General features: G+C 41.6%; 2 protein-coding genes across 2 annotated transcripts in view; both read left to right on the forward strand.

Annotated features, from left to right (window-relative positions):
- LOC128354576 (uncharacterized) overlaps nt 1-26,197 on the forward strand; it is a 36,144-nt gene that overhangs the window by 4,518 nt on the left and 5,429 nt on the right. The window contains exons 3-18 of the mRNA XM_053314794.1: nt 1,029-1,320; nt 1,951-2,000; nt 2,140-3,917; nt 4,070-4,243; nt 5,549-5,722; nt 6,020-6,066; nt 6,203-6,792; nt 9,553-9,672; nt 10,384-10,458; nt 10,875-10,942; nt 15,390-15,494; nt 16,077-16,196; nt 16,830-16,908; nt 17,070-17,298; nt 17,456-19,250; nt 19,356-19,529. Of these exons, the coding sequence (XP_053170769.1) occupies nt 1,029-1,320; nt 1,951-2,000; nt 2,140-3,917; nt 4,070-4,243; nt 5,549-5,722; nt 6,020-6,066; nt 6,203-6,792; nt 9,553-9,672; nt 10,384-10,458; nt 10,875-10,942; nt 15,390-15,494; nt 16,077-16,196; nt 16,830-16,908; nt 17,070-17,298; nt 17,456-19,250; nt 19,356-19,529 (5,870 nt within the window). The remainder of the gene's footprint in view (nt 1-1,028; nt 1,321-1,950; nt 2,001-2,139; nt 3,918-4,069; nt 4,244-5,548; nt 5,723-6,019; nt 6,067-6,202; nt 6,793-9,552; nt 9,673-10,383; nt 10,459-10,874; nt 10,943-15,389; nt 15,495-16,076; nt 16,197-16,829; nt 16,909-17,069; nt 17,299-17,455; nt 19,251-19,355; nt 19,530-26,197) is intronic.
- dph3 (diphthamide biosynthesis 3) lies at nt 9,488-11,373 on the forward strand. The gene is made up of 3 exons (XM_053314534.1): nt 9,488-9,672; nt 10,384-10,458; nt 10,875-11,373. The coding sequence occupies exons 1-3, from the start codon at nt 9,565-9,567 to the stop codon at nt 10,947-10,949; spliced, it is 258 nt and encodes an 85-aa protein (XP_053170509.1). The 5' UTR covers nt 9,488-9,564; the 3' UTR covers nt 10,950-11,373.

A 26,197-nucleotide genomic window follows, 5' to 3' on the forward strand; every position in this document is an offset into this window, starting at 1 on the left:
TTCAGGCAGGTAGCCCTGTTGTAATTCAAATCCCAGCCGAGTCAAACCGGGTTAAGTAAAGCCAGCACATGCGTATAGGAAAAGGCCGACTGACTGACTGACTGACTGCCTGACTGAGGTGCAGGCTGGGATTCATGAGTGTTAATAAAGTCCTCTGCACACCCAGGTTGCAGTTCCCTCAAACAGGATGATAAGTCTGCCTCTCTGTCCTCACTACTGGAGGAGTATTTCCAGTCACTACAAAGGCACAAAATGTTATGTTACTTCACTTAGTTCCTGTGAAAACAGTCCATCTTCTGGGACATGCCTCTCCTATTCAGACCAGTTGCCACAACAATAACTGCAGAGGTCCAAATTTCCTCTGGCATTAACAACAGCACAAAAACTGGGCTGGGCAGCTGCATGCAATGTAATGACTGACAGTGGGACTCAAGAGCAAGACTCACTCACGTTCAAAAATCCAAGGAGTTTAATGAAGCACAGGGTCAAACACACTAAGAAAGGGCTGACACGCTTACAGGAACAGATGAGAGGTAGGATAATTCAATACAGGTGACAACAGTCAGGGCAGGGCAAGTAATCACACACAAGGACAGGAAGGGAAGATCTGAAACGAGAGACAAAGGTGATTACCAAAATAAAACAGGAAATAAATGTACAAACTCAGTAAGGTGTTAGATGCAAGCCTTACATCACCAAATATAATGTGTTGAATGGAGTGATGTAAAGCATGCTAACAATGGACTCTGGAGCAGTGGAAATCTGTTCTGTGGACGAGTCTCCATGTTAATGCCTACGGATTTAGAATGGGATGTCATAAAAGCTCCTGTTGTCATAATGGACAGGTCCCAATACATTTGTACATATAGTTGAGGCCAGATAAACTGCTTTTCCAGTTCCATTTTTTAATCAATCAATCAATCAATCTTTATTTGTAGCGTGTAATATCAATCAATACTTCAGTTTCTGTAATATAGAAAATTCACTCTGTTCATTGATTAAATACAGATTTTTGTCATTCCTTTTAGATCTTAGCACCACAAAAGATGCCAACATGGAAAGAGGTCCTCTTGGGGTGTTTGGAGGATTTGGGATCTGACGATTTTGACAAATTCAAATGGTACCTTCGTCAGCAAGGGGTCCTTGAAGGCTTCAAACCAATCCCTAAGAGTCAACTGGAGAAAGCAAACAGAACAGACACACTGGATCTGATGAACAAGAGCTACCACAAAAACACTGTAACAGTGACTAGAATGATTTTAGGGAAGATGAATCAGAATGATCTAGTGGAGCGTTTGTCCCACCTCCCAGAACCTAAAGGTAAGTCATGGAAAGATTCAAATGTTCCAAAGATATTTAGAAATGCTCAGTCGATGGTCTGTGGACTTGTTTTAGATTCTTCAAGGTGTTTCTCCTCTCATCCAAAAGTCTTCTTTAGTTTTGACTGACTGGTGGGAAGTTACAGGTGTTGAACCTCTGCAGGGCTGTTTACACCTTAAAGCTGTGTTCACACAGAATGCAAAGCCAATATTCACCTTGTGTTACTCACACAAGTTTTACTGCTGGATCATTCGTGTTTGAGGGATGAAGTCCAAAAATGTATGTTGGATTGCTCCAAAGCCAACAATCATATCCACTTTATCCTGTGATTAGTCAACTGTGTGGAGGTGTGCCATTAACTGGGGTATACTGCATAGTACAGAAGGTAGTAAAATTATTTGAATAAAGGTGCATAGTATCAGAAAGTCTGTCCTGAAGCTTGAGAAAGAAGTTTCTCTCCTCCACAAAGCTGAGCAACCAATGTGTTTGTTGAGTATCGTTGAATTATATTTCCATAATACTGTCACATTCTGATGAGCTGGGTAGATACCACACTTATAAGAAAATATTTTATTATTTATATTTTGTATTGCATCTTCTCATATCTGTCAATTGTGTTCAATCATTCAGAGAGTCTTGCTGAGGACGAGCCCAAACTCAAGTCTAAACAGGAGAAAATGGTTCAGCGTCTGTTTTTGTATTGTGGTCTGAAGAAGAGTGGTAAGAGAATTTCTCTTTGACATGATGGATAAATTAGACATTGACTTTCAAGAAATCGATGACTGGCCTTATTTATTGTGTTTTCATTCAGAAAGTCCTGCAAAGTGTCGACGTAAACTCAAGTCTAACCTGCAGAAGAAGTTCCAGTGTCTGTTTGTGGGGATCGCTAAAGCAGGAAACCCAACCCTTCTGAATCAGATCTACACACCACTCTACATCACAGAGGGAGGGACTGCAGAGGTCAATGATGAACATGAGATCAGACAGATTCAAACATTATCCAGGAAACCAGACAGACCAGAAACAACAATCAGACAAGAAGACTTCTTTAAAGCCTCACCTGGAAGAGACGAACCAATCAGAACAGTGATGACAAAGGGAGTGGCTGGCATTGGGAAAACAGTCTTAACAAAGAAGTTCACTCTGGACTGGGCTGAAGACAAAGCCAACCAGGACATAGACTTCACATTTCCATTCACTTTCAGACAGCTGAATGTGCTGAAAGACAAAAAGTACAGCTTGGTGGAACTTGTTCATCACTTCTTTACTGAAACCAAAGAAGCAGGAATCTGCAGGTTTGAAGAGTTCCAGGTTGTGTTCATCTTTGACGGTCTGGATGAGTGTCGACTTCCTCTGGACTTCCACAACAATGAGATCCTGACTGATGTAATGAAGTCTACCTCAGTGGATGTGCTGCTGACAAACCTCATCAGCGGGAAACTGCTTCCCTCTGCTCGCCTCTGGATAACCACACGACCTGCAGCAGCCAATCAGATCCCTCCTTGGTGTGTTGACATGGTGACAGAGGTCAGAGGGTTCAATGACCCACAGAAGGAGGAGTACTTCAGGAAGAGATTCAGAGATAAGAAGCAGGCCAGCACCATCATCTCCCACATCAAGACATCCCGAAGCCTCCACATCATGTGCCACATCCCAGTCTTCTGCTGGATCACTGCTACAGTTCTGCAGTGGACCATGAAGAGCAGCAAGATTGGAGAGCTGCCTGACAGCCTAACAGAGATGTTCCTCCTCTTCGTGGTGCTTATATCCAACGTCAAGGACAAGGATGGAGGAGCTAAAAAAGATTTACACTGGAATCCAGATAGCAGGAAGATGATTGAGTCTCTGGGAAAACTGGCTTTTGAGCAGCTGCAGAAAGGCAACCTGATCTTCTATGAATCAGACCTGACAGAGTGTGGCATCAATATCAGAGCAGCCTCAGTGTACTCAGGAGTGTTCACACAGGTCTTTAAAGAGGAGAGAGGGCTATACCAGGACAAGGTTTTCTGCTTTGCCCACATGAGTGTTCAGGAGTTTCTGGCTGCTCTTCATGTCCATCTGACATTCATCAACTCCGGAGTCAATCTGCTGGCAGTAAAAAAAACATCCTGGTGGTCTAAAAGAAGAAACGACAAATCAACACATTTCTACCAGAGCGCTGTGCATGAGGCTTTAGAAAGTCCGAATGGACACCTGGACTTGTTCCTCCGCTTCCTCCTGGGTCTTTCACTCCAGACCAATCAGACTCTCCTACGAGGCCTGATGACAGAGACAGGAAGTAGCTCCGAGAACACTCAGGAAACTGTCAAGTACATCAAGAAGAAGATCAGTAAGAGTCTGTCTGCAGAGAGAAGCATCAATCTGTTCCACTGTCTGAATGAACTGAAGGACTGTTCTCTAGTGGAGGAGATCCAACAGTCCCTGAGATCAGGAAGTCTCTCCACAGTTAAACTGTCTCCTGCTCAGTGGTCAGCTCTGGTCTTCATCTTACTGTCATCAGAAAAAGATCTGGACGTGTTTGACCTGAAGAAATACTCTGCTTCAGAGAAGGCTCTTCTGAGGCTGCTGCCAGTGGTCAAAGTCTCCAACAAAGCTCTGTAAGTGTTCAGTTCATTTTTAAATGATTCAAACACTATTCTGTCTTTAAAATATAATAACTTCTTGCTTGTTTGACAAGATAGTTGCATTTATTTGTTATTATTTAAATACGCTTCTATCTTTTCAACTAAACTTCCTTTTTCCTCTCCAGGTTGAGTGACTGTAACCTCTCAGAGAGAAGCTGTGCAGCTCTGTCCTCAGTTCTCAGCTCCCAGTCCTCTAGTCTGAGAGATCTGGACCTGAGTAACAACAACCTGCAGGATTCAGGAGTGAAGCAGCTTTCTGCTGGACTGGAGAGTCCACACTGTGGGCTGGAAACTCTTAGGTCAGGATTCATCAACCTTTTCAACAGATGAACATTTAAAATTATTATAGTGGATAAACATTAAACATGTGTAGGATTCTCTGTGCTGATATGACTTGTCACACCAGTTTTTCTAAACTTAAGCAGTAGAAAACCAGGTGGCAGCTCTCAAAAAGCAGCACTGGTTTATGGTGGCTGGATGCTGTGAGATGCAGACTCCTTGCTGCTCTGGCAACACTTTTGTTGTTTTTCTGATGGCAGACTAGTTTGTCTGCCTGGCTCTTACGGGTTGATAGAGATAGATTATCTAATTACTTCACTCCCTGCTTGAGAATCTTTTGAAGAGGTCAGCATTGGTCAGATGTTGCAGGAACTTCAAAAACTGTCAAAAGACTGAGAAAACCATCAAATACAACATTGTTAAGAGGTTAAGGTTTATATGTGTTCACGGAGCTTCATGTGTCGTGTCAGCCATGATAGCCCCACAACATCCAGGGCCTTGAGGAACTCCGGGCGGATCTCCTCCACCCCCGGGGCCACCGAGGAGCTTTTTGACCGCCTCAGCGACCTCAGCCCTCGAGATAGGAGAGCCCACACCCAAGTCCCCAGGCCCTGCTTCCTTATTGGAAGGCGTGTCAGTGGGACTGAGGAGGTCTTTGAAGTATTCCTTCCACGGATCCACAACGTCCCTCAGTGCACCGTCCCCACCGTACACAGTGTTGACGGTGCACTGCTTCCCCCTCCTGAGACGCCGGATGGTGGTCCAGAACCTCCAATTCTGAGACTGTTTAAAGATAAATTATTGATCAAAGTACATATTTTTAATATTAACAGTTGACATTGACATATCAGCATTCAGACACTGAAATACATTGTGCCAATAGAGACAAACCTATGGAATGTATAGAGATTTATTACAGGAGTCTGGTATCCTGCCATTTTGGAGTCCAGAAAAAAGGGAGGGTTTCTACTGAGTCCACAGTGTAGGTTAGTTCACACCTTTGTATTTATCATGCATTTTCTATGCATGAGAGTCGAATGGTGGTCTGCAATTAGTCCTGTCATCCGATGATGACCCAGCCCAGGGTTCTTGTTTATTTCACTTCTATATACATTCTGTCCCTTCTGATACCTCTTTTTTTTTTTAGATTCATTTGGGGCTTTTTTACCTAGTATCTGGCAGATAGGTCTACAGGAAACAGGAAGAGAGAGAGGGGAATGACCTGCAGCATGGGTTCCTGGCCGGACGCTGTGAATATGTGGCATGTGCTCTAACCACTCAACCACCAGGGTGCTTCTGACGTGTATTGTTTTGTGTGTTTGCAGCCTGTCAGGATGTCTGATCACAGAGGAAGGCTGTGCTTCTCTGGCCTCAGCTCTGAGCTCCAACCCCTCCCATCTGAGAGAGCTGGACCTGAGCTACAATCATCCAGGAGACTCAGGAGAGAAACTGCTGTCTGTTGGACTGGAGGATCCACACTGGAGACTGGACACTCTCAGGTATGGACAGACAATGTGTGATAGAGGAGGAACTGATCACAGATCTCAACTGAATCTTTGACTTTTTCTTCTTTCTAACTGAAGTTTCCTGTAAATGTTGAAAGTTAAACCTGATTAGATTCAATCAGGGTTTCAGAAGGATTGGGATAGTGGATTCAGATTGGATCAAAGTGTATGAAAGCCCAACCCCACATTAGAAGAGAATAATAAAACAGTAGACTAGAGCCATGTAACGTCCATGTTAGCATGCTGAAAGAGAACGTGCTGCTCTGACCCCCCCCCCCCTCCTCCTTTCAGCCTGCAGCCTGCTGGAGTCCGATGGTTGACACCAGGTCTGAGGAAGTGTAAGTGTGCTTTTATTTCATTCATCAAACTGTGACATCACTCATTCACATCCTGCTGAGGATGAAGATGATGTAATCATCAATCAGGTGATAGATCAATAACTGCAGCTGTATTGTGTCTCGTTCTCTCCATCAGATTCCTGTGAACTCACACTGGATCCAAACACAGTGAACAAAAACCTCAAACTGTCTGATAACAACAGGAAGGTGACACATGTGAAGGGGGATCAGTCATATCCTGATCATCCAGACAGATTTGATGTCTGTCCTCAGCTGCTGTGTACAGATGATCTGACTGATCGCTGTTACTGGGAGGTTGAGTGGAAAGGAAACGTTGATGTATCAGTGAGTTACAGAGGAATCAGCAGGAAAGGAGGCAGTGAAGACTGCGTGTTTGGGAGGAATGATCAGTCCTGGAGTCTGGAGTGCTCTGATGGTGGTTACTCTGTGTATCACAATAACAGTGGAACACCCATCTCCTCCTCCTCTTCTTCCTCCTTCTCTTCCTCCTCCTCCTCTGTCTCTCACAGAGTAGCAGTGTATGTGGACTGTCCTGCTGGCACTCTGTCCTTCTACAGAGTCTCTTCTGACACACTGATCCACCTCCACACCTTCAACACCACATTCATTGAACCTCTGTGTGCTGGGTTTAGAGTCCAGTCTGGTTCAGCTTCTCTGTGTCGTCTGAGGAAGGAGAGTTTCCTCCTGACAGAGAAACTTTCTCATGTTTTTTCCATACCAACCTGATCTCTCACTGGTTGTAAATAGAGTTTGTAAAGCCAACATGGTTTCCACATGACTGACAGTTAGTTAGTCAGTCACATATATCCACATTTAAAAAGCTGTAAAACAGAAGCTGATTTTCTCAGAGCAGATATCTCAGTCTGTTAGAGGACTGTTTGGAGGTTGGAAGGTGGTGACTTTGATCCTTATGAGTCTCAGTCAATGTTCAAGTCCAACACCCAAAGTGAAACTCAGAAGCTCTCAGAGAGAAAACCACCAGCGGCTCAAAGTTTACTGAAACGTCAAGTTGTGAGCGAGCTTTTTAAACATGTTGGAAGAGTTTAGCCACTAACTATAACACACATAATGACAGGAAGTATCTGCTGGCCTATAGAGGAACGTTGTTCTTTCTCCTCTTATTTGCTTTTTTTTGGCTTCTTGTTCAATGACTTGTTTTTTTAATCATATAGTGGATTCAGAAACCAACATGTTTTTATGTGTGTCTCTACTGGATGTGTATGTACAGCTGTTAATCAACATGATGATTCATCCATTCATCCATTCATAGTTGTGTCTCTAAAATGTCAGGAAATAGTGTAAATAGTGTGAAATGCTGGTTGTAATTGGACAGAGTCAAAGGCAGCGTCTTTAAATGTCTCATTTAGTCTGAACTAAAGTCCACAACATCAAATATTCAGTTTATTATCATGTGAGACAAAGAAAAGCTTCAAAAGGACTAAAATGATGATGAAGTGCTGATTTAGTGTTGATGGATAATCAATGAATGGACTAATAGTTGCAGCTCTGGCTGTATGTGAACAGAATATTAGAGGACAAACAGCTGACAGTTTAGCGCCTTACTAAATGTCCACAATAAAAAGCTCATTTACACCATCATTCATCTGTTTCTAATCTTTTCACATGTTTCTTATTTGCTGTTTTTGTCTTTTTACCAAGTAAAGTTGATCATTTGTATGTTTGTGTTACTCAGGCAGAAATAAATGGAACTGCTGTATCACCTGTTATGTCCAATAAAAAAAGGATGATAAATAAAATAAGACCATGTTTCTATTTGGGTAAAGTTAATTAACAAGTATGCATGTGTGATAGGTGGTTTACTGATGTGGACTTCCTAAGTGTCTGTGGCCACATTGGACATGCTCTCACTGGTTTCTTTACTCTGGTACAAAAATCAGCAACACACAGTCAACAGTCAAAATGCTGACTCCTGCAAAAACATAAAAACATTAAAAAAAATTAAACTGAAAGATGAATTGCAGCATCGCTCATGTGTTCCCTCTCCAGCTTGAAAGAGTTTTTCTTTGCTGAGGAACCTGCAGTACCGCTATTCATCCACCAGGTGGCTTTACAACTGTATAGCATATGGATTTTGTAGAGATTCATAATAGAGGTTATTTCTGTTTCACATATAAAAAGGAAGGGATTTTAGGAACAAATCAATGAAAACAGATTTCCTAATAAATACCAGATTATTTAATAGATTGTAGTATCAATAATTTTATTCATGTATTTATTTATTTCAGAATACTGGTGCAGTAGATGGTGGTACACACATTAAATTGGTGTTGCAATCCGCCAAAATGAGAGAAGAAGAAGGAGCGAAGTCATGGCTGCGAGCTATAGTTCAAAAATATAAAAGAAGAGTTATTATAATTACCATTTTTAAAGACGAATCAAAACTTTCAAGTAATGGACATGTAGGTGTAGGTACATATATTCCAGAGTTTGAGAAATTAATTGTTAAGAGAATTTCAAACCTTATCAACACAGCAGAACTGACAGCAATAATAATCAGTCTTCAGTGGGAAGAGCAGGTTAAACCTATTAAAGCAGTGATATGTTCAGACTCTGCAGCTGCAATAAAAGTATAAAATCAGGACGAACTGTATGATCTTTTCATGGAGATTAATATGAGCTTATTGAATCTACAACAGCAAGGAATAAATGTTCACCTCTGTTGGAATCCAGCTCATGATGGAATAAAGGTAAATGAGGTTGTAGATACACTTCTAAACATGTATTAAACCGTACTGATAATGGTGTTTTAGAGATTAGTTTGGGCAAATCAGAATCTCAATTAATTCAACAGGGAGAAGGATAAATCTGGAATAGTGACACTAAGGTTATTGATTATTTCAAAATGCTAAAGTGTCAGTGTCAGGAATCGAGTTGAGGTAAATGAAGGAATAAGATAAGTTGAATAATGTTGAACATGTTGACCTGGTAAATGCTTTTCATGATCATGTGACAAAAGAATACAGTGATTTTATAAAGATCTACACAGATGGTACTAAAAAAACCTGAGGCAGGAGCATAGACTGTATGGGCAGGAGTGACAGGAGTTGGGGTGGCTGTTCCGGAAAAACACATTGAAATCAACAGAAGATGATTTAGCAGTTTACACAATGGAGATGGAAAGAAGGTGTTGATATGTTCAGATGCGTTTTCAATTCCAGAAATCTTAAAATCGTTTCATTCAAACACTCAAGATATATTATTGAGTTTCTGGTTCACACTCCAGAGCAGATGGTGGCGGTAATGCACCAAAAGCTGGATGCCAACCACCGTTAAACAACAACTACAACAAAGAGAAGAAGAAGAAGTCCTGCTGTTTCACACTCCGACACCATAGGTGGCAGCATGGTGCGTCTCTAGCGCTGTTTTGTAACCCTGCAGACATCAGCAGGCCTAAACGCGCGTGTGGGACTGTTGACAACTTGTTTTCGGACACATTTCGTCCAGGTTTCGGATGAAATGTCGGTGTTTCACGACGAAGTGGAGATCGAGGACTTTGAGTTTGACGAAGACACGGAGACGTTTTACTTCCCGTGTCCCTGCGGAGACAGGTTCGCCATCACTAAGGTAAAGATCTGCTCACTGTCACCTGCTGGGGATTTATTCTTCATTTCTATTAATACATGAAAGGTTTGATGTGATGTTTAACTAAATCAGTCGAAGACATCAGGACGAGTTTGTTGTTTAACAGTAAATACTCTTCACACCGAACATCAGAGAAATATCTGCTCAGTTTAACTTCTACTCATCAGAGGTTTGTTTACAGACACCAGAAAACTGATTGGCTGACACTAATCACTGAGGGCTTCTGATTAATTCAGCAAAGATTGATCAATCACTTGTATTGATAGATGATAGGTTTTAAACTAAAGTTGTGTCACAGTGAGTTATCAGAGGACAGTCAGACGTGCACATAAAATACCTACATTTCTGAATGGAGTTTGGTTCTTTGGGTTTTATTAAAGCAGACAGGTGAAGTACTCTGCTTCATCATGTTTAAACACACATTGACTTCCACCAAACTTTAACACTCATGTCATTTAAATGTATTAAGAAATGTTTGAAGAGCTTTACTGTTGGTGAATTCAGCTCATAGATCTCCCTCCATCATCTCTGTATAATAATAAGTATAGTTTTTTATATTTAGTGGGTGATAATAAGTATTACTCTTTAATCATATAATTTCTATATTTGACTATTTGTTGTTGTTTCATGTTAAGACTCAGTGACTAAATGTGTAGAAGCCAGTAAGTGAAAGTGTGTGTTTGTGTTTGACAGGAGGAGCTGGAGAATGGAGAGGACGTGGCGACGTGTCCGAGCTGCTCGCTCATCGTTAAAGTCATCTACGATCAGGTTTGTGCACGGAGCTTAAAACCTGCTGTACCAACACACAGATTCACTTGTTTTCTGAAGTCTGGAGCAGAGTTTAAAACCCAACTTTACACTCAAGGTGTTAAACAAACCAAACTACATGTGACTTATTCCTGTGGTTTCTGTCGTCTAAACAGTCAAACTATTTACTAAGACGACTTCCAGAAAACGTTAAGACAAAACAAATTGAAACCTTTTTGAATGAAGTTTGGTTGTTTTTGACATCAAGACGTCTTGTTTTATTCATCTAATGTTGTAATGTCACTCATGACTCCGTCTATTAAAAGCAGAAATCAGGAAAACTCATAGAACTTGTTGTGTGTGATGTGTGAGTGTAAAACAGGTCAGAGCTGCTCACTATGTACTTGTGTCATGTTGTTTTTCGGTTCATGTTTCAGGACTTGTTCATGTCTGGAGAAATCATCGAGGCTCCGTCGTCATCGGAGAACAAACTGGAGCTGGCTCAGTCCTGACCCGCCTTCTCTGCAAAACCACAAACTGCTGCTTTAAAACTGATTATTTAGCACAGAGACGCTTGTTTAAAGCTACAGAGGAGAAACAAGACAAACATCACTGTTTTATTTAGTAGATTTCTCACTTTTATTGTGATGACGTCAGAGAGAGGAAACTCTGACAGCTGATTAAAATTCTCTTCTTGTCAAACTTCAATTTAAAACACATCTGAAAAGGCTGCGTTCAGGAGCAGCTGGGAAACATCAGAGTCGTCAGTATCTGAATATTTATTTTCCTCCATTGATGAAAAGTTTTCACATTTTCAGGAAACAAACAAACGTCTGTCTGAGTAACAAATGAAAGCTGCTTTCTGTCTGTTAAAATGTTGCTTTTGTGTTTTCTGAGAAAACAAAATGTGTAAAAATGTCTGATATTAAAATTATATTCTATCAACGTTTGATATTTATGCTCATTTTAATAATATTCAGTTTTAAAATCATCACATTTATGAATCATTTCAGTTTTATTCACTTATCTTCATATTGTGTGATGCAGCTGTAGTTTCCTTCAGAGGTCAAATTAAATAAATAATTGTATTAAAAAATAAAATGTATAAAACAGCACAGACAAACAAAATGATGAAATATTGATTTTAAAAACCTCAAGCAGTTTAACACTCAGCAGCTCTGCTCCTGTCCACCAGGTGGCGCCATGTGAGCAGAAACAACAGCTGGATGATGAAACAGCAGATTTTGTGGCTGTTTGAAGGTTTTTTTTTATCTTTAATTTAACATCATTTCATAAATACAGTAAAATCTACAGTTACTGCAGGACACAAACACACCGACTGTCTAATCATTGGTTAAGCAGCTTGACTGTCTTTGCTTTTCATTTATCAAACATTTAAATAAAGTTCAGAGGAAAAAAGACGAAGGCAGTTTCTGATCGGATCGATTTGCTTCATCGACTCCTGGATGAGTTCTGACCTCAGATCAGCGTCTCATGTTAAATGTTGCTCATGAATCTATAAAACACACACCTGCTTTGTGACACACATTAGTACTAAAATAAAATAATGCAGTAAAAGTGTAAAGAAGCCAGTGTTCATTTACGGCATGCAGTTCATCTTCTCACCGCCAGATGGCGCCAAACTCCAATCAATAAAGAACAAAACACATTTAATACAGTAACAGTGCTGATCAATAATCAATAAGTGCTCCTCTTTGAAAGTGTTTGTATTATTAGAAGTAATAGATGGAGCCGTTCATAAAAAAAACAACACTTTGAAATGACGTCAGGTGTTTTAATTTATCTCCATGGAAACACTGAGGAGGGGCAGATCCCACCCGGATGTTTGTGTAAGTTTAGTTTCGTTTTCAGAGTGGCGCAGACACATCTCTACATCCTGCTGAAGGTAATGAAGTCATTTTTAAATGTTCTACTTCTGGCTGTTTAGTTTATTTACACTAGAATCTGTTCACAACTGCTTATTAATCTGATCTCCAGCGCTAGTTAACGGAGTCATCCTCAATACAGAACTGTATGAACTGTATTCATTGACTGACGGAGAGACAAACGCCATTTAAATGTCTCCACCATTTTGTGGTTTAGGAGGCGGATATGAGCAGCTTCTCTCCCCGCTGTCTGGTGCACTAAATGCGGCTCCGCTCGGCCGGACAGCCGCTGGAGGTCTACAGCTGAATATAGAGCTGTTACTATAGATAACAGGGGAGACATGACATGACATGATTAATTTCAATTATAACCTCTCTCTACCTGACCTTGCATGTACATTTGCACAACTGTGTGTTTGTGTGTGTAGATTTTACAGCAAACATACAAATGTTCAGGTAAGAAAGTAGTTGGTTGTACCAAGTCTATATTTTATTTTGAAGTTTTGAATTATGTAACTTGTATTATATGTGTTGGAGCAGGTTCTTCTGGGTAAAATATGAGGCATTTTATCTGTGCTCATTTCAAACCACTATGTTGCTACAGCTATTTAAACAGTGGCTGACAGATGGGGATCAATGCAACACCTCTTAAGGAAGTGTTACTTACAACATGCAGAGAATGTACCAGAGGTTGTGTTACCACATATCCTGGTAGTGGGGATGGTTGCAATACCTTTTAAGGAAGTGTTACTTACAACCATCCCCAGAATAGATGTTTATTTATCTTACTACATACCCAGACAATGGAGAGGAAGACAAACAGGCGTGTGTCTGTATGTACTTAAGGCTGCATCAGAAGGAAGAAGGAAAGTCAGTGAAGTCAATAACCAAAGACTACTCGCTGAGCAGGTACTGCAAGAAATGGTTCAAGAACGCTGCCAGTGTGTACAGTGCAATAATAAACTAAGTAATAATTAAGTGTGATAGTGTGGGCGAGGTCTTCAGTGCACAGCAAGAGGAGATATTGACTGATTACTTGATTGAGGCAGCACACTTGTAATATGGACCCACTCCACATACATGTACTTCCTTGACATTTTTTTTTTTTTGACATTTCAGAGACTGACGTTATGCAGAAATGAGTGAAGCAAAAAAAAGGAAGCTTCCAGACTACTATAAAAGGTACGTCAAACATCACTGCTGATCTAGCTTGAGTAGGAACATATGATGATGCCATTTGTATCTTTTGTGATATGTTCATGAGGTAAACAAATTAATATTATAGCACTGGGTTTCATGAAGGCCCCGATGAAGGCCACAAGCTGAAACATGGTCTAATGAAGCTGTTCTATATACAACAAGTGCTGCTGGAGATTTTAGACTATTTCCCCTCTCTGTGTACCTTGGAGTAGGTGTAATTGTGTCTGAAACATCTGTTTACTGATTTAAAAGTACCAAACTGAATGGCCAAGATAGTTTTAATTTACTTTACATATTTTCAATCATCATGTCATGTCATCAGTGTTTCTGCTTAATATTAACAGTCTCCTTTTCCTTTGTCGGTTATCCTGATTTAAATGTACAGTTGAGGAGAACAGTGAAGGTGATGAGAGAGGAGTAGAGCAGCTCAGAGCTTTAGTGTTCAGAGCAGTGGCTTGTCTCACCTTGATATATTTCATTTACAGTTTGTCAAATGATGTCAGTCACATTTCATAGTATATGCACACACACACACACACACACACACACACACACACACACACACACATACACACATGCACCCATGGCCACCTTGAAACCTCAGAGCCCTCCTACATATCAAATCCTTATTTAACCCCTGAGGAACATGACAGCCAGACCAAAGCTCAGAGGTGACATGAGGATCTCTAACTGTCCATCACTGTTCTCCACCATCATTATTCACACTCAAAGCTCTGTGTGTGTTGTGTTGAAGCGTAAAAAAGCAACGCAGATCAGGCTCTACTGGACCTAAACCTGGACCTGAACCTGAAAATGGACCTGAACCTGGACCTGAGCCTGGACCTGGACCTGGACCTGGACCTGGACCTGGACCTGGACCTGGACCTGGACCTGGACCTGAACCTGGACCTGAGCCTGGACCTGGATCCAGCTGTGTGTCCATCAAGAGTGACCGGTCAAAGAAGGATGTTATTAATTTTAACCAAAGTCCATCATCTGGTCTAAAGTAAGTTGTTCTCAGTATTAAAATCAGGATGATATGAGTTAAAATGTAAATCAGGATAAATAGTTGTCACTTGAATTGATTGAGATTTTGATCATTTATTGATATTTCTGATATAATTAATAATTAAGACACAGAACTCAGAACTTTGGTCTTTTTTCTTGAAGTTCTGCAAAGAAACGTTTGACACACTTCCCTCAGAGAGTCTTTGGTTGTGAATTTCCTTTGAGATGATTTTGTTCTCATGTTGTTGTCGGTGGGTGTAGAGGACTGCTTGTCCCCAGCGTCAGCACCGCAGCTGCAGTTTGAAGCTTTCATTATGTATATCATAAGTTTCATATGTATCACCAATTAGTGAATCAAGGAAGCTGCTAAAAATGTGCCTCTTCACAACCAGTCTGATACAACCACACACTGGCTCTAGCTGCCTTGCTGGACTGGAAGGATTTTCAAAAGAAACGCCTGCAGAAAATGGAGAATTATCCATAATTGTACAGAGTGTATTTGATAAAAAGCATTCCAAATATTTTACTTTTGTTCATTTGGCAGATGCTTTTGTCCAAAGCTAAATCAAAATGAGGTGCAGTCCAAGACAGTAGATCAAGCAGAAGCCTTAGACAATAAGAACTCAGCACTCATTTACCACCAGCTGAGATTTAAGGAGTTCATGTCTCTGAGTGTCAGCTTCACCCCTCCAGGTTCTGCATACTGCACTGAATACAGCTCTACTCATACAGTTAATCATGTTTAAGTTTAACAGTGAATTCATATGAAACTACCTGGATACTACTGTGTTGTGTACAGTAGATTTAGTGTCAGTGTGTTCTGGGTGCTGAGCAGAATGTACCTTGTGTTTCTATCAGGAGGAAGCTGGACCAACCTGAACCCAGCTGTGTGTCTATGAAGAGCAATCACTCTAAGGATCATCCTTTTAACTTTAAAGATGGACGCCACTGTGATGATCACAGGTGAGGATTTCAATCTGATAAAAACAAAATGATGTGTTTTCGTCAGACTTTTATCAAGTCTCCTGTTTTTAAACCTTTACTCACACCAGATTAAGACTTCTTTGTCTCCGTGGGCAACAGGCACTCTAGTGCCCCCCCGCCCCCACCCCCACACCACAGCACTCACTATTCACTATTAAGTATCTGTCATTTATGTGGTTGTTTTCTGTTTTATTTCTACAAATACTTTTTTTTCCTACTATTCCGCATCAGTTTTAAATGCGCTGAATATGAATAAAAAGTGAAGCTTCCTCTCATATTCAGTCAGTGTGAGTCAGTGAATGTAAACCCTCCTCCATCCATCATGTATGCCTAACTTCCTCTTATAACCAAAAACAGGAGGAAAGTGCATCAGCCATAATGTTACCTTTCCCTTCTTGTGCATCATGTGTGCTGCTCTTCACTTCACTGCAGCTTCATGGCGACATCTAGTGGACTGATAGAAGTACAGCAGCTGATGGCAGCTTTCTCAGCCTCACACTGATGTCTGGCTGCATTCACACTGATATACGTATAACAGAATGTATCTTGTGTTTCTATCAGGAAACTGATGAAACTGAGGAAGCTGGACCAACCTGAACCCAGCTGTGTGTCTATGAAGAGTGATCAGTCGAAGGATCATCCTTTTAACTTCAAAGATGGACGCCACTGTGATGATCACAGGTGAGGATTTCAATCTGATAAAAACAAAATGATGTATTTTCGTCAGACTTTTATCAAGTCTCCTGTTTTTAAACCTTTACTAGCTCAGATAAACTTCTCTGAGCAGCGTTCACACTCACACAGTACAGTACAACCAGTATGGTAAAACCACACACTGGCTGTAGCTGCCTTCAAGTAGTGTGCAGTGAGGGAGGGAGAGCTTCATGAAGGGTTGGTTGGAGCTAGACATGCTGGGATGGTGTGAGGTTGATGTGCTGCAGTAAGCATATTGTCTTTTTTTCTATTGATAGTGTTTTTTCCTCAGCCAGATTTCATGGTGTCCAGTTAACAGAGACTATAACTATAACTATCATCTATTATATTGCTATTATATCCACCAATGGTGCCAGATGAATCATTGTTGGGACTAAACCAAAGTGACTCTGAGCTGAAAGCTACAAACAGACTGAGCTGTTGATTCTCAGTGGGATCAGCAGGACTAGTAAAGCTTCACCACTACAGGGAGTCATCTGATTCTGTACCAGTCCTGGTGTCTCTGTTCACATCCAAATATCACTTGATGGACCTTTAGCTTGTGCTTGTCTCTGTGTGGACAGACATAATGTGAGCTCATTCTTCATGATTCCTCCACAGAGTGGACCAGGAGAGCTCAGAGGTTCCCACTGGTCAGTCTGCCCAGCAGCATCAAACACACCTGGACTCCATATTTATGGTCTGTACATGTACAACAACTACTTTTACATCTATTGTGTTCACAATCATCTCCATGCTGCACTTTGTAGACCAGTGGATTGTCAGTGTGTCCAACATGGATCTGATGTTTGCTTCATGATGTTAGTTTGATTGTGTCATTCATATATTATTCTGTTCCAGCTGCTGGAGGAGAACATCGTCACTTTTGTGAAGAACGAGCTGAAGAAGATGCAGAAGCTTCTGAGTCCAGATTACCCAAAATGCTTAGAGAGTCAGAGTGAGGATGAGGAGGTGTTGGACGGTGAGGAGGAAGAGCAGAGGAGGAAGAGCAGAGAGGCATTTCTGAAGATCACACTGCACTTCCTGAGGAGAATTAAGCAGGAGGAGCTGGCTGACTGTCTGCTGAGCAGTAAGAGGATTTTAACAGATTTAACATGATGGACAAATGAGACATTTACTGATGTCTTAAGAGATGGAGGAAAATATGGTCATATACTGTATGTATTCTTCAAATTGGCATATTTTCTTTATTAATTATCAATATTTATTGATATGTGGTCTTTCAGAAACCATTCCAGTTGGACGTAAATTCAAGAATAATCTGCAGAAGAAGTTTGAGTGTGTATTTAATGGGATCGCTAAAGCAGGAAACCCAACCCTTCTGAATGAGATCTACACGCCGCTCTACATCACAGAGGGAGGGACTGCAGAGGTCAATGATGAACATGAGGTCAGACAGATTGAAACAGCAACCAGGAAACCAGACAGACCAGAAACAACAATCAGACATGAAGACATCTTTAAAGCCTCACCTGGAAGAGATGAACCAGTCAGAACAGTGATGACAAAGGGAGTGGCTGGCATTGGGAAAACAGTCTTAACACAGAAGTTCACTCTGGACTGGGCTGAAGACAAAGCCAACCAGGACATAGACTTCACATTTCCATTCACTTTCAGAGAGCTGAATGTGGTGAAAGAGAAAAAGTACAGCTTGGTGGAACTTGTTCATCACTTCTTTACTGAAACCAAAGAAGCAGGAATCTGCAGGTTTGAAGAGTTCCAGGTTGTGTTCATCTTTGACGGTCTGGATGAGTGTCGACTTCCTCTGGACTTCCACAACACTGAGATCCTGACTGATGTTACAGAGTCCACCTCAGTGGATGTGCTGCTGACAAACCTCATCAGGGGGAAACTGCTTCCCTCTGCTCGCCTCTGGATAACCACACGACCTGCAGCAGCCAATCAGATCCCTCCTGAGTGTGTCAGCATGGTGACAGAGGTCAGAGGGTTCACTGACCCACAGAAGAAGAAGTACTTCAAGAAGAGTTTCAAAGATAAGCAGCAGGCCAGAAACATCATCTCCCACATCAAGACATCACGAAGCCTCCACATCATGTGCCACATCCCAGTCTTCTGCTGGATCACTGCTACAGTTCTGGAGAATGTGTTGAAAAGCAGAGAGGGAGGAGAGCTGCCCAAGACCCTGACTGAGATGTACATCCACTTCCTGGTGGTTCAGGCTAAACTGAAGAACTTCAAGTATGATGGAGGAGCTGAGACAGATCCACACTGGAGTCCAGAGAACAGGAAGATGATTGAGTCTCTGGGAAAACTGGCTTTTGAGCAGCTGCAGAAAGGCAACCTGATCTTCTATGAATCAGACCTGACAGAGTGTGGCATCGATATCAGAGCAGCCTCAGTGTGCTCAGGAGTGTTCACACAGGTCTTTAAAGAGGAGAGAGGGCTGTACCAGGACAAGGTGTTCTGCTTCGTCCATCTGAGTGTTCAGGAGTTTCTGGCTGCTCTTCATGTCCATCTGACATTCATCAAGTCTGGAGTCAATCTGCTGGAAGAAGAACAAACAACATCCCAGAAGTCTGAAACTAAACAAGAATCTGCAGAGACGCATCTCTACCAGAGTGCCGTGGACGAGGCCTTGAAGAGTCCAAATGGACACCTGGACTTGTTCCTCCGCTTCCTCCTGGGTCTTTCACTGCAGACCAATCAGACTCTCCTACGAGGTCTGATGACACAGACAGGAAGTAGCTCACAGACCAATCAGGAAACAGTCGAGTACATCAAGAAGAAGATCAATGAGAATGTGTCTGCAGAGAGAAGCATCAATCTGTTCCACTGTCTGAATGAACTGAATGATCGTTCTCTAGTGGAGGAGATCCAACAGTCCCTGAGATCAGGAAGTCTCTCCACAGATAAACTATCTCCTGCTCAGTGGTCAGCTCTGGTCTTCATCTTACTGTCATCAGAAAAAGATCTGGATGTGTTTGACCTGAAGAAATACTCTGCTTCAGAGAAGGCTCTTCTGAAGCTGCTGCCAGTGATCAAAGCCTCCAACAAAGCTCTGTAAGTACTCAGATAGTTGCATTTATTCATCACTTAAATATTCTGCTTTCTTTTCAACAAAAAATAATAACTTTCCTGTATTTTCTTTTCCTTTTATTTGCTCAGACTGAGTGGCTGTGACCTCTCAGAGAGAAGCTGTGCAGCTCTGTCCTCAGTTCTCAGCTCCCAGTCCTCTAGTCTGAGAGATCTGGACCTGAGTAACAACAACCTGCAGGATTCAGGAGTGAAGCAGCTTTATGATGGACTGGAGAGTCCACACTGTACACTGGAAACGCTCAGGTCAGGATTCATCAACCTGTTCAACAGATGAATATTTAATATCGGAATGATATTAGAAGACCAGAACTAAGGGACCATGACTGACAGGGGCACAAAGATATTTTTAGAACACATTATTTTTTTTTACGAACATGACATTGTTTATCATTAATAGACATTAAAATAATATTTCATTTACACTGTACTCATTAAAAAATAGAGTTTATTCTTCAGTCCTGCCCCCAAACCAGGTTGCATGGTTGGCATTGCTTGTGCCTGGTGATGGGGCCCAATGCGATTTCTTTTCATGCGGCCCAAAATCCCTGGCAGCGCTCCTGTTAGAAGATACACTTTAAACCTGTGTAGAATCGTCTTGGCGGATATGATTTGTCAAACCAGTTTTTACTGAATTTCTTTTGTTTTGGTTGGTGAATTATTTAATACCACAGATGAGTGAACAGATTGCTTCTAAATGTGTCTAAAACATTGCACCTTCACAGCCAAGTATTCACAGAGTTCCTCCAGCACCAGTTTCAGGCTAAAGCAGACTAGTCTGTCTGGTGGTTAGTTTTATGAAACCTCTTTCTTAGTTACTTAGTTAGTGCTAACTAAACCGCAACAGCAGATAATTACTTGTACTCATTGAATACAATACTACAGCAGTACTCTCACACTGTGTGACATGTGTGTTGTTTTGTGTGTTTGCAGCCTGTCAGGATGTCTGATCACAGAGGAAGGCTGTGCTTCTCTGGCCTCAGCTCTGCGGTGCAACCCCTCCCATCTGAGAGAGCTGGACCTGAGCTACAATCATCCAGGAGACTCAGGAGAGAAGATCCTGTCTGCTGGACTGGAGGATCCACACTGGAGACTGGACACTCTCAGGTATGGACAGACAATGTGTGATAGAGGAGGAAGAGCTGGAAACATTTTCTCTGTCAGAGCTGATCACAGATCTCAACTGAATCTTTGACTTTTTCTTCTTTCTAACTGAAGTTTCCTGTAAATGTTGAAAGTTAAACCTGATTAGATTCAATCAGGGTTTCAGAAGGATTGGGATAGTGGATTCAGATTGGATCAAAGTGTATGAAAGCCCAACCCCACATTAGAAGAGAATAATAAAACAGTAGACTAGAGCCATGTAATGTCCATGTTAGCATGCTGAAAGAGAACGTGCTGCTCTGACCCCCCTCCTCCTTTCAGCCTGCAGCCTGCTGGAGTCCGATGGTTGACACCAGGTCTGAGGAAGTGTAAGTGTGCTTTTCATTTCATTCATCAAATTGTGACATCACTCATTCACATCCTACTGACGATGAAGATGATGACATCATCAATAACTGCAGCTGTATTGTGTCTCGTTCTCTCCATCAGATGCCTGTGAACTCACACTGGATCCAAACACAGTGAACAAAAACCTCAAACTGTCTGATGACAACAGGAAGGTGACATGTGCATTAGAGGACCAGCCATATCCTGATCATCCAGATAGATTTGATGACTTGAATCAGGTCCTGTGTAGAAATGATCTGACTGGTCGCTGTTACTGGGAGGTCGAGTGGAAAGGAGGAGTTTATATATCAGTGAGTTACAGAGGAATCAACAGGAAAGGGGGGAGTGCTGAGTACCGCTTTGGAAAGAATGACCAGTCCTGGTGTCTGAAGTGCTCAGATTTTTTTCACTCTATCTGGCATGATAACAAAGAAACATCCATCCCGTCTCCCTCCTCCTCCTCCTCTGTCTCTAACAGAGTAGGAGTGTATGTGGACTGTCCTGCTGGCACTCTGTCCTTCTACAGAGTCTCCTCTGACACACTGATCCACCTCTACACCTTCAACACCACATTCACTGAGCCTCTGTGTGCTGGATTTGGGTTAAGGTTAATCCATCCTGATTCCTCAGCTTCTCTGTGTCCACTGTAGGACGGAGTCTCCTCCTGTCAAAGAATCTTTCTCATGTTAGTAACAACCTGATTAGGGATGAGAATTGATTTTATTGATATCAATTCCATCATCGATTCTGCTCATTGGTCCAATTCTTTATCGATTCCTGATCAATTCTTTGTGTGGAAAAAGTTGTCCTACATATATTTTCAGTGACAACCCAACTGTCTGATCTCCACTGTTTATCAGACTTCTTGTATGAAACATACATGGTATATAAGATAAATGGTCTGCAGCCAAAAGTTTACTGCATTAATTTATTAATTTGAAAGCATCTTGCAGTCTCCAGCCTGTATGAGAACAACATGAGAGGGAGGCAGATGTTTTGTTGTTATTACCGTTAACATTACATCTAGCAGTGGAGAGCAGCCTCTCTGCTGCACCGTTGGCTCAGTGAGAATAATCACTGTCCAACAGACTGAGCACCAAGTTATGTTCTTCACCTCAGAGTTGTGTAATGCTATAGTGTGTGTTGGTCAGCCTGCCTCGTTGGTTACTGCTCACTGCTACTGTTCACTCTCCACTCCGCTGCTTACAGTATAGAAAGTTCACAGTAAACCTTCCATATTTTGCCTCTTATCCGTGTCGGGTCGCGGTGGCATCAGGCCAAGCAGTGAAACCCAGACCTCCTTCTCCCCAGCAACACTCATCAGCTCCTCCTGGAGGATCCCAAGCCGTTCCCCGACCAGCAGAGATATGTAATCCCTCCAGTGGTGTTCTGGGTCTCCTCTCAGTTGGACGTACCTGGAACTCCTCTAAAGGGGGGCGTCCAGGAGGATCCTGACCAGGAGCCCAAACCACCTCAGCTGGCTCAGAGCACTCTCTGCTTGGATCCAGCATCTCATTGTTTGGGTCATTACCCAAAGCTGGTGAGCATAGGTCCTCACCTATGCTCACCAGTAGACTGACTGCTGAACTGAGAGCTTCACCTTCAGGCTCAGCTGCACCCATCCACCTGATGCAGCACCCATCCACCTGATGCAGCACCTATCCGCCTGATGCAGCACCCATCCACCTGATGCCGCACCCATCCTCCTGACGCTGCACCCATCCACCTGTCAATCTCACACTCCATCAAACCCTCACTTTGAATCTACAGTATTGTTGTTTTAAGTTATTTTTATGTAGATTATTTTCTTTGGCATTGTTTTTACTTGGTTGCCGTTAGTTTGATTATTCAGCTGGTAATGAATCTGATGAACTAATGTTGATGATTAATAGATGAATGTTTCAGATATGTAAATAAATGATGGATTATCAAAGTACCAGAGTGATCACATCAATATTAGTTTGTGATATTATATTTAAACATTACTCTGAGTGTGTGAATACATACATACATTTTGCTGTCTGTCTTTAAATAAAGAGTTTTTATTTTTAACTCATTATTGTTCCTCATTATTACAACACTGCAGCATCATCCTAATCTAATGATTTAATTTATAGCAGCTTCAACATTACTACACATTCAGTCCTCTTAGTTGCTGAACTCTGGAAATATAAAACAAGAAATGACCACATTGTAAAACCCAGCTGAGAAAAAAGCAAAGCGAAACGACATGGACTCAGTGAGAGACCTTCACATTGACGAGAACCCTTAAATACTGCGCAGAGAATAAATACACACTCCTGAAATACTCGGACAGCTTACTCCTTCTAACATATTTTGGGATAGATTTTGTTAAGAAAAATCTTTAAACTAACTTTTTATCTTGTGTTCTGCGTGGTTCATTTCTTGGCTGGTTTCAAATAGTTACTGCAGATTGGGCAAAGACTTGAGATTCTGATTAAGAGCTTTTTTAGTGGGTTACAATGATCTGCTCTGAGTTTGTTTGGAGTTGATGTTACAGATTTATAGAAACCAAGGAGCTACCTGTCAGACAGCTGGGAGAAAGACTTTATTGGAAATATTTATATTCTACTGGTGTTGAGGGAGCTTTAGCTGCAACACAAGTGCTTTTTAAATCAATTAACAGATTCAGTCCATGTGATGAATTATTTAACCTGAAGTTCATTTTGTAAATCTGATGCAGAATCATTAAACCATCTTTTAAAAAATATGTTATCCTGTATTGATGACCTGTGAGCAGCTGTTTATTCCTGTATATACAGCTGTTTGAACCACTGATCAGCTGATCAGCTTCAGGTGGAGTCATGTCTCACGTCTCTAAAAATACATTTCTTCTTTTCTTGATGGGAAAACACAAGTGAGGAAACTTTGATGAGTCATGATGCAATTTAGGACATTTGGGATGTAACTGTTTTACTTTCACTTCCTCTGACATCGTGCTGCAGATAGTTGTCTCCGTCTGAAGGTAATGTAACCGACAGTTTCTGTGTTTTTACACTTGAATGTTTGTTCGTGTTGTTAGTGTTAGCTGTTGTTAGCTTAGCTCCTCACAAACAGCAGAAATCTGCAGCTTGGTTGTTAAAAATGAACTCAAACGCCATGTAGTGTTTTAGGAGTGAGTGTGGAGGAGCAGCTGAGTGATGGTCAGTAGTTGGTCAGTGTTGTTATTATTGTGTCCCTCTACTTACTGCTGGCTGACGGCTATCAGCCTGCGGAGGAGGCGGACATGAGCCGCTGCTCTCCCCGCTGTCTGATGCACTAAATGCGGCTCCGCTCGGCCGGACAGCCGCTGGAGGTCTACAGCTGAATATAGACTGTTTCTATTGATACTACAGGACTGATGTGGAGCCAGCAGGGGGGGTGAGGGGCTTCACTTCTTTGATTCAATAAATACTGTAGTATTCACAAAGACAGCACTCATCTTATTGACACTCCTCCAACATGAACTAGTGTCGCTTCTTGATGGAAATGTGTCATCAAATGTGTTGAAGCTCTTTATTGAGACTCACTCATTTAGTTTGAAAAGTTTTTTGAAAGGATCCATCTGCTTTTATAACTTATAGTACATTCACTACAGTACTGTATTAAAGTACAATCTGCAATGCTTGTGCTTCCTTTTCCTGTTACTTCATACGACTACATTACAGAGAGAGGAGACATTTGACTTTTTACTACATTTTCAGCTATGATTCAGATTTGAAATGTTAAAAGAAATGATCCGTCTATAAAATATGATAAAGTGTGAAGTTAGCCTCAGACATCAGTGTCTTCAGTATAACATCACAGCATCAATAAAAACAGATCCATCAATCAAATGATCATCATTATAAAAGTGAGCATATAGAGTAACACTCACTGTTATTGATGAAACTACATAAAAGTCACTCACTGAGCACTTTATTAGGAACAATAATCTATTGCAATCCAACACAACAGGCACTGAATTCTACTTCATGTTTATTATTCATAGCAGGTGGTTAAATACACTTTTTAATATGAAATATGTCAGATGATATTTATTGTGACTTATCAGATATGTCTTGCCTGCAGTGTTAGAATCCCTGATAATGAATGAATGAGTGAAGCTTCCTCTCAGATTCAGTCAGTGTGAGTCAGTGAATGTAAATCCTCCTCCATGCATCATGTGTGCTGCTCTTCACTTCACTGCAGCTTCATGATGCCATCTAGTGGACTTATAGTAGAAGTACAGCAGCTGATGGCAGCTTTCTCTGCCTCACACTGCTGTCTGGCTGCATTCACACTGATATATAACAGAAAATAACAGCCAATCACAGGAGGAGCAGCTGATATTTAGGATGTGACAGGAGAAATGATGTAAAGGTTGATCTGTGTTTCCTCTCCAGATGAAGGTAGAAAGTGTGTGTGACTGATGTGGATGTGACTTCAGCAGCATGGATCAGAGTGAGGACAGAGAGGAGGGAGTCCCTCCCTCTAAACGCTCTCGGTGTGAGGAACATGAAACCCAGACCAAAGCTCAGAGGTGAGATGAGGATCTCTAACTGTCAATCACTGTTCTCCACAATCATTATTCACACTCAAAGCTCTGTGTGTGTTGTGTAGAAGAACAAGGAAGCAGCACAGACCAGACTCTGCTGGACCTGGACCTGGACCTGAACCTGAACCTGAACCTGAACCCAGCTGTGTGTCCTTGAAGAGCGATGAATCGATGCATCCACCATTAGCCTTCAAAAATCAATGTTCTTCACAGACAGAGTAAGTGAAGATCAGGATCTTGTTTTTCACATGTGGTTTAACTAATCCACGCTCACATGCTAACATGCTGCCATCAGGCTAAATAATCCTGTTAACTCTCATCCAGATCATTTATTTCTTTGAGGAAGTTTGAGGAATGATTAATAATCTGGATGAAGTTATCTTGAATAATGAAAACAGAATGACAAGAGAGCTGAAGCCATGACCAGTTTGCATGATTGGCTGAGAGGTGATATTTCATTCATGTTGGTCATCTTTTGTCTGGGACAGCCCAAAATCACACAGTGTATACTCTGCCTTAGAGAATAAGAACCCCAACACTCTTTTACTATGAGCTGACACTTTACGGTTTGTGCATCTTTGATCATCAACTTCACCCCTCGAACTCTTCGTCATGTTCCTCAAACCATTCCTGAACAATGTTTGCAGTGCAGCAGGGAACATTATCCTGCTGAAAGAGGCTACTGCTGTTAGGGAATACTGTTACCATGGACGCCCATGACCCTGCCACAGGTTCATTGGTTATGCTTTTCTTGCACCACTTTTGGTAGGTACTAACCCCTGTATACTGGGAAGGCCCCACAAGACCTGACATTTTGGAGTTGCTTTGACCAAGTCATCTAGTCATTGCCGTTGTAGATGATGACAGAAACGTACCATTTTATCAA

The sequence above is a fragment of the Scomber japonicus genome, chromosome 24, assembly GCF_027409825.1.
Source record: "Scomber japonicus isolate fScoJap1 chromosome 24, fScoJap1.pri, whole genome shotgun sequence".
Taxonomy (NCBI): domain Eukaryota; kingdom Metazoa; phylum Chordata; class Actinopteri; order Scombriformes; family Scombridae; genus Scomber; species Scomber japonicus.